The 18,744-nt window shown below is 41.0% G+C and overlaps 1 protein-coding gene across 16 annotated transcripts in view; it reads right to left on the reverse strand.

Annotated features, from left to right (window-relative positions):
* MEF2C (myocyte enhancer factor 2C) overlaps window positions 1–18,744 on the reverse strand; it is a 261,095-nt gene that overhangs the window by 81,677 nt on the left and 160,674 nt on the right. For all 16 annotated transcript variants that reach the window (XM_066602975.1, XM_066602984.1, XM_066602973.1 and 13 more), the window contains one exon: window positions 13,915–14,118. In XM_066602975.1, coding sequence (XP_066459072.1) covers window positions 13,915–14,118 — 204 coding nt within the window. The remainder of the gene's footprint in view (window positions 1–13,914; window positions 14,119–18,744) is intronic.

Raw genomic sequence — 18,744 nt, forward strand, 5'->3', positions numbered from 1 at the left:
ATTGTAATTGAGCTTTATATAAAGAAACAAACATGAAAGCTGAAATTAATACACATACATCTCAGCTAAGCATGGGGCTCAGTGTAAAGTAAGACAAGTGGTCGGCTATACTTTCATTGAAGAAAAGTACTTAAATATCCATGCTTAAACCTACCAAATGTATTATATGTACAGGAATGTACACAATAAAAGTATATAGGCAGAGACGTAATTGTAGGGGGCTGAAGTAGTAGTCACACCCAGTTACTGGTACCTGAAGCCCCCTTTCCTACATAAGAAGACATCAGTACATAAGTAGCACATGGTAGGTGGGGGGCATGTTACAGATTTTGCATTAAAGTGATTGCACTTAGATTTAAAGTTATCCCCTATTCTGTAAAGATAACTTTCTGAATTGTAGGGGTCCAATCACTGGAACCTTCACAGATTAAAGGGGGGGCCCGAGTTATATTTTTTCACTCAAAGTATGTTCCCCATGCAGTAAAATAGCAAATCAGCGTATACTCACCTCTGCCAGGTCACGCTATGTCCTCCACAGCTGCCTCAGGTCGCGTCTCTGACCCCACGGTTACAGGCTGGCCCAGCCTGTTTACTCAACATCACAGGCACTGCAGCCAATAACAGAGCTTATTGCTTGATCACTGAGCTCTGTTATTGGCTGCAATGCCTACGATGTCCCGTAAACTGGATGGGACTGCAGCCTGTAAATAAGCAGAGCAGTGAAGGACAGCCACTGTGGGAGTCAGGAGAGGTGAGTATATCATGATTTGTTATTTTACTGTATAGAGAGAATATACTTTTCCTGAAAAATATAACTTGGACCACCCCTTTAAGAAAACGGGGGTCCTGTGTTCTCCTGTGTGAATGGAGGGGTGGCTGAGCATATGCATACACTTCAAGGGGACTGCCAAAGATAGTTCAGCACTTTAATTTGGCTGCTTCTCTCAGAAAAAAAATGGAGTGGTAGGTAGAATACTTGACTGCCACTCTCTCTCATTTGAGGACCTTCAAGACCCCATACATGTGATTGATGGGGTTCCAGTGGTCAGGACCCACTGATCAAAAACTTATCTTCTTATCCTGTGGATAGGAAACGACTTTAAACGGCTCCTCTGGACTTTTACTTTTGGTGAACTATCCTCAGTGGGAATCTGCCACTTGGGATCTCCACTGATCAGCTGATCCTCTGACCTGCTGCAGGATGCCCACATCAGTGGTCAGGGCCAGAAACGTAATAAATAGCTTCACTCCCACTGAAATGAATGGGAGCGATGCCTCCTATTTCACTTACGGCTCCTCCTTGTGGTCACAAGTGTAATAGAAAGCATTACTACCATTGATTTCAGTGGGAGTGCAGCCACCTATTACACTTCCATCCCTGACCACCAATGATGAGGATGCCCAGCCCTGCTACAGCAGTCTGTAGGATCAGCTGATCGTGGGGATCTCGAATGGTGGACCCCAAACAATCAACTATTGACGATTTATCCTGAGGATAGATCATCAAGAGTAAAAGCCCAGAATACTCCTTTAAATATTGGCACACCTCCTTGAAGTGGTATACAGTATATGTCTGTATACTCATAGAGTGAACCTTGCCTTAACCATAACCAGTGAAAAGGAGTCTATAGATATCATGAACCTGGATTTCGGTGGTAATTTCTTTCTATATATTAAATCACTGGATTTCACCTATAACGATGTTCTTTTATGAAACACAACAAAACAAGCCCTCAGAATCTATAAAACCTGTATTGATTTTAATAGTTTTTTTTCATTAAAAATCCCATTAGTGGTGCGCTCTATATTTTTCACCAGTGAATGGTTTCTTTGCGGCTAACAATATGCCATTTGTATGAAACTATGTACCTGTAGATTGTGAGAAAATAAAGTTTCAGACAGCGAGGTCCGTGAAACAATGACTTGTCTTTCTGAGAGTGTTTACGATCAATGTGAAAACATATATCCTTGGGCTGAAATGTTTAGTGGCACCCAGAAGTCTGAAGAGAGCAGCTCAGGCCTGTGGTTTTTCAAGGTCACTTTATCATTGCTCGCATTCTCAAAGGGATCTCTGAATGAATAGGACTGGGTTACTCAGGCTCCTATTCCACGCCTATTCCTCTTCATTTTCCTTGGCAGGGCTGCGAGCCGCTCTATTTTTAGCAGGATGGCTTTCTATTTTTAGATGACTACCAGTTAACAGACATTTATTAGGAAAAATAAAGGAAAAACAAAAGAGGGAGGAGATAACACTTCCCTTTGCGTATTGTAAAGCTAAAGTCTCCAACCTGTAACTCCGGGCATTTCAGCTGCTTTCAATCTTGGAAAAATAAAGAGAATTTGGAGTTCAGTGATTTAAAAATAAACCTTCCCTCTGGCAAAGAGACGAAAATACAACAAGCTGTTACTATGTGAAACAGTGTCAGTGAAAACAAAGAGCATTCTTCTACGGCCAGATTAGAAGAACTGCTTCACTGCTACAACCATATGAGAATATTACATGCAACGTTTTTCCACAGCGCTCGCCAAACGTGATCTTTCTGAAAAAAAAAAAAGACACTTCTGCAATTTTAAACTGAAGCTTCGAATACCAGGAGAGGGAATACAGTGTAGGAGGTTCAGGACATGTAAAGGCAATTCTTGGCTGCCGGAAGATTATTTAGCAGCAAGTAAATGCTTTGTTATAGATGGCTCAGGAACCAACTGACTTGCACCAGAGATACTATATGTGAACTTAACCCATTCCAGTCATAGGGCGTTTTTTTTTAATACATCCTGGGATTCTTGCAAAATTATGTATTTTTATGTCATATAGATGGCACAGACTCAGGAGCTAAGTTTACGCCATCCACAGCGGGAGTCAGTTGTGACTGACAGTTGGCCTCCTGCGGCAGCAATGAGGAGTAGTAAGGTCATGGCATGTCCGAGGTTAACAGAGGGAGGATACTCCCTCAGTGACATCATTGGGCCTTCATCATGAAATTGAGTTGCTGTGACTACCGGACACTAGTCAATGGCACACAAGTCTGCTATGGTTTGTCATAGGCATGAATGGTGATAATACACTGCAGTACAGAAGCACTGCAGTGTATTATCTGAGCGATCGTTGAGATCGTAGGTTCATGTCCCTTGTAAGGGCAAAAAAAAAATGAAATTAGTCTACTGTTGATTCGCTGTGGATTTGGTGCAGATTTTTTGTTGCAGAAAATCAACAGCCAATCCACAACATGTGAGCATAGCCAAAGGGGTTTGGGGGCTCCTGCACACTGGCGAGCGCGATATCAGGATGTGATTGACGCCCTGATATTGCTCTCACAATCTTTTTGAAGCCCTGGATGTGATGTGTTTTCACAAGGACACAGCCTCCCACCCCAGCAGGAATCACCTACTGTGGCTGTCACAGCCATGGCAGGAGATAGTGATCTTCTTCCATTGATGTCAGTGGGGCCAGCGGCAGCAGCGCCGGTCCCATTGACATCAATGGGAAATGAACGCGATCCTCTGCCACTTCTGTGAATGCAGTGGCAGGGGACTCCCAGTGGCAAGGATTTTTTTAGAGGGGTGGGAGAGCTTAAAATATAAGCCCTACCCTGAAAATAATCCCTAACTGTAGAAAAAAATAATAATAATAATACATCACCTTAGAAGCACTGTCATCTCCGGTGTATCTTCTAACAGGTACCCGGTACTCTTTTGGCCGGGGATTGAAAAATCCCTGCCTCCTGAAAGTGCTGCCTCTGATTGGCTGAGTGCTGTGACCAATCAGAGGCAGTGCTCAGCTGTCATTCAATGAATGGGGGAGCGCTGCCTCTGATTGGTCACTGCACTCATCCAATGTGAATGGAGCCATTGGAAACCATTGGCTTCATAATTTTGCAATTTCTTGCAGCCTTGCAGCGCTGGGAAATCATGCGATCTCATTGCCAGTGTGAAGGCACCCTTAGTAAGATTGAAAGGTATCCCTTCTGATCAGTAGCGTAGGACAGCTGGGACCCCTGCCAATCATGAGAATGTGGGTCCCATGTCTCCTTGTGTGAATAGAGTGATTGAGCAAGCATGCTGCTGCTCCATTAATCTATATGGGACTGCTGAGTACAAGCACCCTGCTATCTCTGGAAGGGCTTTAGAAATGAATGGAGCAGCATTATGCATATACAGCCACAACTCCATACATTTACAGACACTCAGGATTCTCATTATTGGGATAGTTGAAGCGGAGCTAACGTTCAATCTTCAAAAATCACATTTAAAGGGAACCTGTCACATATACACAGCACCATAAACTAAGTTATGGTGTCATTAGGGGTCATGATAGGGGGCGGGCTGATGCATTTTTCATACCCACCCACTTTCACAATCCAACACTGTCAGAAGATCGCGCGGCGGATGAAAATCTGACTCTTTTTTGAGACTTGTATGGGAGAGCACGCTCGTGGTAATCTAAAAAGAGTCACTACATTATGCAGCGCTCTTGAGCTTGCTGTAATCGCTTACAGTAGCCCCTGTCCATAACGAGGATCACAATCAAATATCCCTGGTAGACACTTGGGACAATTTCATTACAGTTCAATGGAATAACCCGTATGAGAACTTGGAACAAACCCACATAAACACAAAGTGTACATACTGAACGTTCCAATTCCTTGCAGATAGGGTCCTTGCTTTAGAGTACCGAGGACAATGTAGTACAAGACAGCAGTGCTAAAATCTGAGCCAACATGTTCTCAAATATCTAATAGACATTCCATTATTGTTCTTGGGTTCAGTAACACCAAGAAGTACAAAGTCATTTTACAGTCAGTTTGGATCAAAGTCAGTGGAAGCATCTGGCCAAAATGTTCTGCACGATGCTCCTTTCATTTGTTTTTTGATACTAATAGCTCCATACAGGGCAAAAGTAATACCTCCATTAGGGCTTGGTCAGATGATCGATTTTTTTAGCGCATGAATAGCCACGCTTAAAGGGCTCAGTCAGACGAGTGGATATACGTGTGTTTTTCCGCGCGGAAAAAAACACACCACATGTGTGTGAAAAAATCTGCATGACCATGTCCATGGCCACCCATATGTTCTATCTTTGGCAGGTGCGGATTTTCACCCGCACATTGGGTGCGTTTTTTTTCCGCGCAGATCTCGGCTCGCCTGCCTGAACCCAAAAGTCTGCTCTAGTACAACCAATGCTTTCCAATGAAAGCGCTCACATGCACGTTTTTTAGAAGCGCTAAAAAAATCGCACCTGCAAAAGATAAGACATACCAGTGCAAATACACCCGTTCATGTGACTTTTCTACACGCGCTGAGCGTTTTTTTTTTTAGCGCGGCTATTCATGCACTTAAAAAACGCTCGTCTGACCGAGCCCTAAAGTGCAATAATTCATGCTATATATTACCAGCCTACGCTCTAGAATCTGGATTCACACTGGAATCATGCAACATTTAGATATAGCGGTAGGAATCTATATAGCATGACAGCTGGAAGATAGATCGCTACATTACACAGATGCAACAGGTTTGCCGCTTACTAAATATTTTTCTATTTCATTTTCAGATACTATTTTATAAGCTTTTGACATGATCTAAATATCATTTTTAGAATATAAATGTAATTAAACAAGATGTGAATCTACGTATGTGAGTACTCAATTTAGCAGGGGATAATGTTTCTTTTTGTGGAGACCTCCAAGTTGGCATAAGGGGTCAGGCAATGCTCCCTGGGAAAAAGTTTATGCAAATAATCTGAATGCCAAAATCTATTTAGCCTAACGCTATATGCGAATTCGCTTTCCATAATGTAAGTAAAATGTTGTACCCCTTTAAGGGGCCTATAAAATGTGAATACAGGCAATTGTGACGGAAGATGAACATTTCATTTCAGTTCAAGTGAGGTAATGTACAATCGCTGTGAAAGATTAAACCACTCAACTAATATAATTACTGATACTTGGCTTTGGCAGTATAAGAATAAATTGTCAACAAGCTGTTTGCACTCTACAGCTGGTAATACACGTGTTGAGATTGAATGTAGTCATTGTCACATTGAAATCATAAACAGAATTGTATTTTCTTATGTAACATAGTCCCGGGGCACTGAAATTACTCAGCATTACATTTCTAATTCTTAATAGAATTGTCTGTGTGACAACCTTATGATCAGCGCTGCCAGAACAGAGGCTCCGTACTCTCTGCGGATGTTCTACCTGTCATGTAGAACAATCACTTACATCCAAGGTATTATTAATTGCATGTCAAATGGCTCAACTCTTTGCTTTATCTGAAGTAGGAGAGTGACATTCACTTTTAGTTTTAAATTAATACGGTTGACTTGCAATACCAGAAACAACCAATGGACAAGAGTGGCGCTGTGTTGTTTTTAAGAAATTTTCTTTATTTCATACAACTTCTTGTAAACAGACTAAAGGGGTTATCCAGAGCATTTATATTAATGACTAGAGATGAGCGAGCATACTCGCTAAGGCACATTACTCGAGTGAGTAGTGCCTTAGCCGAGTATCTCCCCGCTCGTCTCTAAAGATTCGGGGGCCGGCGCGGGTGACAGGTGAGTTGGGGGGGGGGGGAGAGGGAGAGAGAGATCTCCCCTCCATTCCTCCCCGCTCTCCCCGGCCGCCGCCGGCCCCCAAATCTTTAGAGACGAGCGGGGAGATACTCGGCTAAGGCACTACTCGCTCGAGTAATATGCCTTAGCGAGTATACTCGCTCATCTCTATTAATGACTTATCCTCAGAATAGGACATCAATAAAACATTGATGAAGGTCCAGCTAATGCCATCCCTATCCATCAGCTGCATAAAGGGATGGAGTGCTTGGGTGAATGATGTGGCCTCTTTTTTGGCATGTGCTGTCGCATTTATCCATCACATGGCCTTTATACAGCTTAATGCTATTCAAGTCAATGGGTTTGAGCTGCAATACCAAGCGCCACTGCTATGCAATGAATGGCGCCGTGCCTGGAATGCAATGAAATAGCTGATCGACAGGTGTTTCTAGAGTTGGACCCCCAGTGATCTGATATTTATGACCTTTCCTAAGGATAAATCATAATAAAGAGATGAGCAAATTGTTGAAAAGCTTGGTTCGGCTGGTTTGATAATAACGATGAATTTTGGTTTGGCCCACATTAGTTCCAATTGAAAGCTCACCAATACCCCTAAAATAATAATCCTGGCCAAACAGTGGTGGTTCAGTGGTTAGCACTGATGCCTTGCAGCACTAGGGTCTTAAATTAAAAGTAGACAACATCATAGTAACATAGTATGCTAGGCTAAAGGAAGACAATGTCCATCTAGTTCAGCCCGTTTCCACCCCCCATCTTGTTGATCCAGAGGAAGGCAAAAAAACCCTCAATGAGCCGGAAGCCAATTAGCCCCCTTCAGGGAAAAATTCCTTTCGATTAAACAATGGCAGTCAGAATAATCCCTGGATCAAGGTTTTGATAGTTTCTACCTGACTGTAAGACTCGGATCAACAACAAATCTGCATGGTATTTGTATGTTCTCCCCCTGTTTCATAATTATCACCTTTATTTCTATAGAACATACATGCTATTATTGACTGTACATTACTTGATGTTTTCTGCCCCTAGTGGGGCTGACAATCTATATTCGCCTATCAGTATGCTTTTTGAGTGTTGGAGAAAACACACACAACACAGGTAGAACATACAAACTTCATGCAGATGTTGATCAGATTTGAACCTAGGACCCCAGTGTTGCAACCACTGAGCCACAACAGGAGAGGAAAGGAAATTTATGCATGAGTTGACAATTGGGTGTTACCATTGCTCTATGTCTGCTATATGCATCTGTGCAGTAGTTTAGAAGAAACTTGCATTTTATTAGTAGCAGACAGATACAGAGGAGCACAGTCCTTGATATTCATTAGCCATGCCCATCTTGCACTCTGGCCACTGATTGGCAGCTGTCTCACTATGTGGTCAATCAGTGGCTGAAGGATGGGGAGGGTGGAGCTAGCTGCAGCTCATGAATATCAAGAACTACTTCCTCTAGTCCTCTATATAAGTGCTGCTACTAAAAAAAAAGCAAGTTTCTCCCAAACTACTGCACAGGTACACACAGCAGACACATCACTGTAATCAGCGCGCCTCTCACTACCTTGTGCTGTTCTCAGAAAGGGTGGTGAAAACATGGTGACAGATTCCCTTTAATTATACTGTAGCAATTATAAAATAGGATCTCCTTTAGAGACTGGATGTCCCACACTGCAGGCACACTGGAGCTGATATAGCTGTACATGTGGTCAGCAGTGGTTGCAGAATATATCTACTTTTACACTTCCTGTAACATGCAGGCATAAGCCGCATACTAGCGTCAGGTTTCTGCTGAAAAGGTACCATGGGCATTAAAAATGCCAGTTTGATTTAGCTCTAAAGCAAGATTAATCCCTTATGTAGGTGCAGTAGAGCCAGGTATTTGTGCAAAGACAAACCTTCCTTTGATTACTGCATCAGTCCAATAAAAACTGCTGACAGAACTGACACAGTATGCACACAGTGCCTAGAAAACCTTGTCTACATTGACCGGTGGGAAATGTGTCCTGCTCAGCGAGCCGCTTATTTTATTTACCTTGGACCCATTATAATGCTAAAAACACAATAAAAGTGGTAATTGCTAATAATGAGATCAGTGATTCCTTACAAGACTGTCAGCAGAAGAAGTCTAAATCTATATTTTATAGTGAATTCCAGATACTTGTCGCGCATGTTAATTGATGTAGGGGCTTTGAAAACATCATTAGCCTTATAGCTAGTCATTACCTCTGCAACCTTTATAAATCTTTGACATGGCAGATTATTTTTTCTTCAATACTATTCAAAACATCCCAACAGGTGACTTGACACAAGCCAGATCACCAGACCTTGTTACTTGCTCTTAAGATTTGACAGGCTAATGCAAAATAAGACAATCAAGAAAATGGGATTGTAGGATTGCTGTCAGGGGCGCACGTGGGCGATCAACATGGATTTGAATGGAGTGTCACATGCCGTAAACTGAATCAGTCGCCTGTGGACTAATCTCTGTTTTATTCTGACCTGTGGAATCTACAGAAGACTCAATTAATTAATGGACTGTAGACAGTATTATACTATTACATGCGCATACACTGGGCAGCAGTGTGCTGCAGCTATTAGCACTAGCCAGGCCAATTAAATTTAAGCAGGGGGAAATTTTCATGGAGTTAATATACTTTTGTGGGTTTCCTCCGGGCACTTCTAGGTTAATTGACTTCCAATCCTAAGAAATTAACTCTGTTGTGCAAACGCCTTAGGTGGAAATTACATTCAAAGCTCCACTAGGGATAAGGAGTGATAATATGAATGAATACAATCTCTTCTGTGCATGGGAGGGATATTGAAACTCCAAAATCTATTTATCTGTCTGTCTGTCCATCCGGACGGACATTCTTCTAAGTATCTGTCCATGTATTTATTTGGGATTTCTGCTATAGTCAGTCTTTATTACCTCTTATCACATCTTGCCTATATACACAATGGAATCATTTTGAAGCAGAGTTTTAACAAGGGTACATTGTAAGTTGTATTAGTAAACGAAGTAACAGTAATTGTTTTATGTCTTCAGGTCACATTTTCTCAAATGATGGAACACTTTTGGGGACATTTATCTGAGACTGGTGTTTTACAGTTATTATTTAAGTGTTGGCAGAGAACAATGCACCAAATGTGATAAGAGGTGCAAACATTCGTATTAACCTGTAAATATACGGTGCTTGGTCCTAGGCTTTAATTCTGTGACATAATAAAAATATGGTGCAGGATTACAGTTCCTGCAATCTAGCAGGAACAGGTCGGGTGCTCGGCTGGCTTCTCTTTTACAGGCTCAATGAGCATTATATAGAGAATATAGGCAGTGGTGTTCCCTCCATTCGACCTGGTGATCACATGATTGCTGGTGATCTCCAGAATGTCAAAGCTGCAGTGTCTTAGCAGACCCCAGCCTATATTTCATTATGACTACTATGACTATAGGGGGATGTTTTCCCCAGTAACTGGAGCTCCTATGGATGCTGCACCTATCAATGCCTTAGTTATAGGGAAAACTGTGACATAAAAAAAAATTAAATTGTGAATGTCCCCCAGACATCTTATATGACATCATGGGGGACCTAGTTGTTATAAAAAAGTAACAACAAAAAAAGTACAGAATAAATTGAAACATGTCATGTTTAAAAAAAAGAAAAACAATCCATCCCCCATGCTAACCTAAACCATTACATTGCCATATCCACCCTGTAATCCGGGACTATACAAATTATATATCATAATGTCCAAAACAAAATGGCAAACCCATTTCTGTACTTTGTTTTAGCGTAAATATAATAATTAAATTTAATAAATCTTTTTTACTTTTTCTACACATTATCCCTAATAAGATGGCAAACCTTTCATTGGAAAAAAGGTATTAAAAATAGCCCTATATGTCATAGAAAAAAAATGGAGCAGAAATAATTTTGGCAGCACAAGAAAAAAAAATTGGGCCATAAACCACCACACGCATTAAATCGTCAAAAACTGTCTGGTCCTTTGGGACCATAGAATCTGTTCTTTAAGGGGTTAAAATGGCGCATCCTGTGCTAGCCACTTATCGAAATCTACAGCAGATAAAATCTGCCATAGATTTGTCCTATAAGTCACATCAGTTTCAGATGGAAATCACAGTGGATTTGACGGGCTGCAACAGTCCCTGCACCCTCCCACCAAGCTACTCACTTTACAAAAGTGGCAAGGGTGGTGTAAAATTCCAAAAAAGTTGCACATTTTTGCACAAGTAAGACTTGTATAAAAATGTTCAACTTTTCTATGGTGTAAATAGGTTTATGAATTCTCCCCTTTGTTTCTATTACTCGATGGTCACTTGGACTTAGATACACTCACATTTCTTCCATCTCCTGACTCTTACCAAACAAAGATGTGGATGAATAGTTCCATTTAAAAAAGAACATAAATATTAATGAACATTTGACTACAGATAAGCAGAAAACAAGCTGAACTACCAGACCTCTATGTTAGCGAGGGACTGTCTGTATTGTGGATAGTCAATACTTAGCTATGCATTATTAATATAGCCCAAGTAACATACTATGGAAAGAGCTGGATAGTAATAAAACATAATCAAATCTGCTATAGTAGCTTCCAGCTTCTGAACAATTACACCTTATATAAGAAATGATCTGCTTATTGCAAGTCTAGTAACTCTTACAAGTTTCTCTGGAAATCAGACTCTTAAAAAAAAACTTCTGGTCCTGGTCAAACAAAAATGGCCGCATCGCTTCTCTGATTACTTGATGCATACTGTGCATTATATGACACTACATGCTGCTTTGATTGACCAGTGCTGCCCATGTGAGCAGTAGTGGTCAGCAAGAACACCACGTAGTGTCTAAGACTACAGATGCACACTAATGCACAGTGTGCACTAGAAGCAGTGCGGCCATCTTTGTCTGTCCAGGATCGGAGGGTTGAATTGACTTTCTTCCGCTCTCATTCTTACTAGGAACCTACACATCATGCTTGCAGTAGAGTAGCAGGATATATAGTCAAGATATTGTAGACCTGCCCATGTTTGCTGGGATCATTTACTTGTTGTACGGACTGTCCACAGACCACCCATTTACCACCATCGGTCTTAGAACCAAAGGTCTCTACTGCACAAGGAAGACTTTGGAAATGATCTGCAGCCCAATATTTAAACTTTTGGCTGCAGACTGTCTTCAACAGCTGTTGTTGATGTTACATCATATCAATGTCATCCTTGTGGTCTGCTGAAGTATACTGGATATTTTAATCGAGGATCAGAAATTCGTATACCTTTAAATGCTATGAAGTTGAAAAAGAATGAACAAACATTCACTTCTAGTGATAAGTAATGGATATCAGTCAGATGAAGTGCTGAATCTAAAAATAGTAGGGTTCCAGGAAAAGTTAGCTGTCATTTAACAAGTCACAGGGATCCTCTCCATGTATTCTGTAGCTATTTTTCAGTAGTTTTTGTATGAATACTAATATCAGATGTGCACCAAATGATGTGCGTTGGACCTGACTGTACAACATTGTGTAGACTGCACATGGAGTAAATGTTTTCCTTGTTCTGGCTGGGTGGTCTCATGAACACAGTATGAGCAAACCCAACACTGCCACCTACACATCTGCACAATGACGTTCTACAGAAGCCAGGATATATGGAAAACATTAGGAAGCCAAGCAACGTCTTTGTTATAGACTGTATATTAAAAGGACTGTGCTACTGTGTTATGTGAATGCAATGATGAAAAAATGTACTTTATTGTTATGACCTATGACTCGGTCAAATGTTCTGTTCTATTGCTTGCCATAAATAGAGGCATGCATTCAATCCACGCGGGTGCTATGAGGCCTACAACATTTGCAATATCTTCAATTGAGCATTTTTATGAAGGTTGGAAGAGGCTAACATTGCCCATATACCTTCAGTAGCTTCAGCACGAACAGCTATTTCTCCTGGCTCCATTATACACATGGATGCTCAGTTTGCTCATGTGTTGTCAATGGGTTGAGAGAGGTGAGCTACTGTCAGGGAACTCTAGTTGTGGCTTCGGGATTTGAAATTCAACATGCCAGATACTTCTCTCCCTTGCTTTCATGTATCTGGAGAGATTCGGGAGGCCCCCATACACGTACAGTAGTTGGCCAGTCCTACTGAAATTGGCGGCACTGGATGACTTTTCCTTAATGTATATTGTGGCCTTTCCTGTAAATGCTGAAGATTACATTTGCTAATTACAAGTAAACTGAATGTGGCATCTGTGAAATATCTGAAATTAAGCTGGCTCCTCATGTACTAATAAGTTAAAAATGATAAATTACATCTGCAGTGTACGAGTGTCTGTTTAGCACTGTATTCTTTACTGAAAAGAAGGCAAATGTGCACAAGTGCAACTACTATACATGTTAGCGATCTTGCACTTACTTCAATATGACTATGTTGCCTACATGGCGCCCATACTTCATGGAGGCTTCTAATACTCAAACATTAGTGGAAATAGTCTATGTGTGAGTACCATAGTATGGTCAAATGTGAAACAGCATGAAATACAGATGTGTCCTTTCTTAACTTGTCTCTTAAACTGAGATATCCCAAGAAATATGGAACAAGATGTTAAACAAACAAGAAAAAAATGTACATGTCTGACAGATACCTCAATGGATGCCGTTAGTGAGGAGCAAGATTTGAAAAGTTCAGTTCAACTGCTTCGCGGAACTTTTCCAAAAGTTTGGTTGAGTCCGAATCAGTTTGAACCAAACTGGAAGTTCTCCAAACCCCCTAAAACTGGTATACAACACTATCAAAGAGCCGTAAAAGTCTTGTATAACACTCTGAGAGAGATATACAGGGCTTTTATGGCTCTTAGACATTGTTATACACCAGTGTTCAGGACTAGTGTTGAGCGACCTAAATCAGTAGTACCCTGTTTCAGGTTCAACTTTGGTAAAAGATCCGTTCTGGTTCATGCTGAACCAAACTTTTAGCAAAGTTCAACCAAAACAGAGTTCTAATGGTTTGGTTTGGTTTGCTCAACACTAGATGCTATTCTTCAGACATCTGTTGTCCATCCGTCACCCATGGGCTCCCAAGTTTAAAAAACATATATGTTTAATGCATATTACAATGTATAAAGTGTGATGCAATTAATTCTTTGCCATCCATCACCCATAGACTCCTATGTAAAAAGTATACATTTAATGTATATTCTTTCAATGGATGACACGAAATTGTATTAAATTAGTATCATGACAAATTGTCCAACCTAATTCAGGAAAGGCTAAGGGCTGACACATCTGTGTATATGAATATTCCTGGCATTACCAAACATATATAATCTTACCTCTACGATGTCTGAATTTGTTCGACTTTCATGTGGCTCGTTGTATTCTGTATATTTCAACAAAACTTTATCCATATCCGTGCTAGCATACTGGAAGAGTTTGTTAGTGCTGTTGAAGATGATAAGTGCTATCTCACAGTCGCATAATACACTCAACTCGTAAGCCTTCTTCATTAACCCAAACTTTCTCTTTGTAAATGTCACCTGAAAAAATGAAGAAAAATGATTAAAAATAAGATTATAATAATTAGTACATTTGCACAATACATCTATCTCATGATAAAGTAGCTGTCATCCTTGTTAGTTTTGATGTGAACAGAGATTTCTACAAACCTTAATAAACAAGGGAGGACCTATACTTTACAAAAGAGATTAGAAACATGGCTACCAAATGGTTTAATGTGAGAAAAGTCTGACTGGATGTGCATTATAGGTTTATACAATAGGTGGTATGTAACTTTTTTTCCTATCAGAAGGCTTGATATGGCAATGTATTCATACTGAAATACTTCGCTTCGATTTCGCCACAACAAAAGTATTCTATTTAAGGCAGCTAAATTCTCTGCACGGAAGATCATGAGTTCCAGATGATGACCATCTACAGATACAAATGATGTCATTCTTGAATGAAGTAATGACATTCTATCAATTCTACACAATTGTATTGTTAAAACAGATAAATAAAATAGGCACAGACTACTTGTCGGTCCCATTGGCTGAATCATCAATACCATAATTTATTGATTATGGAAGCAGATTATGGAAATGTGTTGGCCAAACAGTAGATAAAGATCTACCAGTAGACCTCAGGGCTGGGACCAGACTAGTAGATTTCAGTGTCAAGAAACTAGTCCGTTCTCCTGATGACTTCAAGACAAATAAATGTCTTCTCATAGATTGATATTTCAGTGTGTCTATCACCACTAGTGATGAGCGAGCATACTCGCTAAGGGCAATTGCTCGAGCGAGCATTGCCCTTAGCGAGTACCTGCCCGCTCGAGAGAAAAGGTTCGGGTGCCGGCAGCGGGCAGAGAGCTACGGGAGAGAGCAGGGAGGAACGGAGGGGAGATCTCTCTCTCACTCTCTCGCCCCCGCTCCCACCTGCTGACTGCCGTAACTCACCACTCCCCCGCGCCAGCAGCCGAACCTTTTCTCTCGAGCGGGCAGGAACTCGCCAAGGGCAATGCTCGTTCGAGCAATTGCCCTTAGCGAGTATGCTCGCTCATCTCTAATCACCACCCTTTTCTAATGAAAGGCTCACTGAAGAATTATATAAGGACTTATGTCTCAACCAGTATTAGTTGTGTTGGGTCTTTCATAATCCTTCAATTTTAATATACTTCTAGAATCCTTCAATTTTAGCACTCCGGATACCAGATCAGAGGAGCAGCACTTCTTCATGAAGAATACATGGCTGAGAAGCTAATGCAATTAGTAACTGCAGCAGCTATAACTAATATGGGGGTATTGGGGCATCCAAAAATGTGACGGTCTATGATCCTCTGATCACCTAACTCCACAATGTACGTGTTAGCCACTTTTGTTCTAGGAGATTATTTAAATCATGTTAACCCTATTAACCCCTTATGTCAATCATTTAAGATTTGAAACATTAATTTTGTATTTCATGTTAAATTTTCCACCATCATTGCTGTCTTAGCATTTGTTCAGTATATAATTACTTTATTCTATGGTTGTCTTAACTAAGGACACTTCCAATGTAAATTCAATTGGGATTAGAGATTACTAAAGAACCAATTCACTTTTTTGACAGAGAACTTATCAAATTAATTAACACACTGTCAATATGATGTATTATTAACACTTACACCCATCTGGGTCAAGACGTGACAAGCAAGCACTTTTTTTTTACACTTTTAACATTCTTGTGAAATCAATCTTACAGTTTGACATATTACTACAGAGTTAAAGGGGTATTGTTCCTAAAAGGAGCTTCTCGATAAAATGTGTCAGAGACACATCCTAGGTGTGTTTAACACAGACAATTAAAACAGTGCAGATTATATCACTTTATAGATGGCTATGTATGCCTTATATATGCACCACATACAATATATCCAGGGATGTTTTAATTGTAGGCAAACTAGACAAGTGCCAAAGGCGGCACGATTTAAGTGAGTGCCCAGAGTGAAGAAGACTAATTGTATGCTTCATTTTTTAATCTTATCGATCTTATTTTATTTCTTGCCTGGCGATATAAGTAAACACCTCATTTTGTCATACTAGGTGTATGTGCACTCACAATGCTTCACTTGCTGTGGACGCAGTATCTAATGCCCCTTTTCCACAGGTGACGTCACCGCTAGCTGTTAGCGCTCCTGCAGAACGTTTAGACAGGCAGATCATTGAAAGGATTTACTCACTTATCGCTAACTCCTTAAAGGGATTCTGACATGAAAAAAAAAAAATTGTACTCACCTTGCCTGGCCTGGCCCGATCGCCAGGCATGTCCCCTCCAGCCGGCATCTTCTTCTGTGCCTTTAAAGCAGAGCAGGAGCGGTCAAAAAGACCGCTTCCTGCTCTGGTCCGTCCGTCAGGCACTTCCGAGGTCAACGGACGGACCGCTCACAGCAAGCACGTCACAAGCAGTGCTTGCTGTGGGCGGCCCGTCCGTCCGGCTGAACTCCGGAGTGCTGCGCATGCGCAGTGGAGACGCAGCCCGTCCTGACTCCTGTCAGAGGGCACCTCTCCACTGCGCATGCGCGCGATCCCGGCTGCTGGAGGAAGAAGACTGCCTGCCGGGAGATGACCCCCCGATGTCAACAACAACAGAAGAACAGGTAAGTGTTATCTTTTTATGCTTTAGCAGCCATTAACCCATGGGTTCCCTGGGTCCATTAGGCAGACCAGGGAACAATGGCTGCTAAAGCATAAAAACATTATTCATGTCAGAACCCCTTTAAAACCTGAAGTCATTATCAGAGGACATTTTGAAAATTAAGGAAGCAAAGAGGGAACTCCGCTTTCCATTTTCCTGAGTTGTTATAACTCTCCCTCTACCTAATACTCGTAGTAGTTCAAGAAGATAAGATATGTGGACATACTGCTTGGCTTTGCATTATATATATGGTTTCGTTGACTATCTGTGACATCGGTGGCATAGAGAATTTTTCTTTTTTGGTGGCACTGTACTGTTAAAAAGTAGTATCTACTGTATACTGGGACATCGTTAGGATGTAGCAATTCAATACAGGTGCTTGATCCCACTGAGCCTGGGACAACCTACTCTTGTGGGATCAATCTGGTCATTGATCTTTGAAATTAATTCTAGCTACATCTTTAACCCTTTCCAATCCACTGTCTGACGTCTAAAGACATTATGATTTAAGGCTGTACAGCTCTGATGTTAGAAGATGACCATTGGGGTACTCTTACTGTATATTGCCAGCCTCTCTGCTGTCGGAGCCTATCCAATGTGTCACCTCATGCAGTACTGGCTTTAGCCAGCATAGAGCGCTGTTGTATAACGGCAGAAAAAGAGTAAGCCCCCAAGGAAAACCAGGATACACATTGGATTGGAAAGGGTTAAGATGCTGACATAACTGATTATGACAGCGCCACTGCAGGAAGCCCAGTGCATCCTGAACATTGCACCATCTAAGTGACAAGGAAGGTGCAGATGTCATTTACTGCTTATGTTGTTCTATGTGATAATGGCCAGAAGTAGCTAAGGCGGAAGATGGAGGAGACCATGGGAGCGTGATGGCAGTGAGTTTATTATTTTATTTTATGGCCAGAGCACAATGAGGTCTATAAGTTACTAAGTTGACCCTGTCCCCCAAGGACTCATATAAACCTGGAGCTGGCCCTAACTGCATGTATAGACAGAATGCATATAGATATACCTACAGACATGTTGAACCCCCCACAGTAAGCCCTATGTCTTATATGAGGCTACTAACATTTTACCAAAAAATGAAGAACCATTTTAAAAGGCTTGTCAGTTGTAAACTATTGATGACCTATTCTTAGGATAGGCCATTAATAGTAGATCATCTGCGTTCTGCCACCTAGGACCCATGCCAATAAACTGTTTGGTGAGCCAGTGAGCAGACAGCTCCATTCCCATTACATTGGTTAAGCTTGGTATTGCAGACAAACCTCATATTGAGGTGAATGCCTGCAATACCAAGCCTGGCCACTGCAGTGGGAACAAATCTGTCTGCTTCTTGCTCACAACAGCTCAATACATGAGCATAGCAGCCTGGGAACAGCTGATCCACAGGGGTCCCAGGTGACAGACCCTTGCCGATCAACTATGGATGACCTATCCTAAGAATAGGCCGTCATTAGCTTACAACTAAAAAAACCCTTTAAGTAAGAGCCGTGTTTGTACCTTGAAATGTATAGATATCTTAAAATGACACAAAATGTACAATACTAAAGCTATAATTATTCATGCTCATTAAAATGCAGTAGTCATGTAATAAAAACATAGTAATTGGTGTATTAATATCAGCTACCAGCCAACAATCTGTTATTAGAGAGTAGAAAATACTATATACTGTATTGCAACATTTACGGAAAAGGCAAAAAAAGACAGGCATACCGTATCACTATCTATGAGTGACATTCAATCCATAATGATATCACTAACTTGCTTCAATGCCAAGAAAGCCAACATGCTCTTCTGGTACACAACAGATCCTTAAATATGTATAATATTTATTGGAAGGAGTCCTAAACTAAGAATATCTCTCTATTTGAATTTTGTGTTCGGAACACGTTGTTATGGTGATTGGTTAGTGGCTGTGAGGGTACAGACGAGCACAAGGTGTTCTTATAATAACCAGAAAATTGGAATATAAT

This window comes from Eleutherodactylus coqui, chromosome 5 (genome assembly GCF_035609145.1).
Source record: "Eleutherodactylus coqui strain aEleCoq1 chromosome 5, aEleCoq1.hap1, whole genome shotgun sequence".
Classification (NCBI taxonomy): Eukaryota; Metazoa; Chordata; class Amphibia; order Anura; family Eleutherodactylidae; genus Eleutherodactylus; species Eleutherodactylus coqui.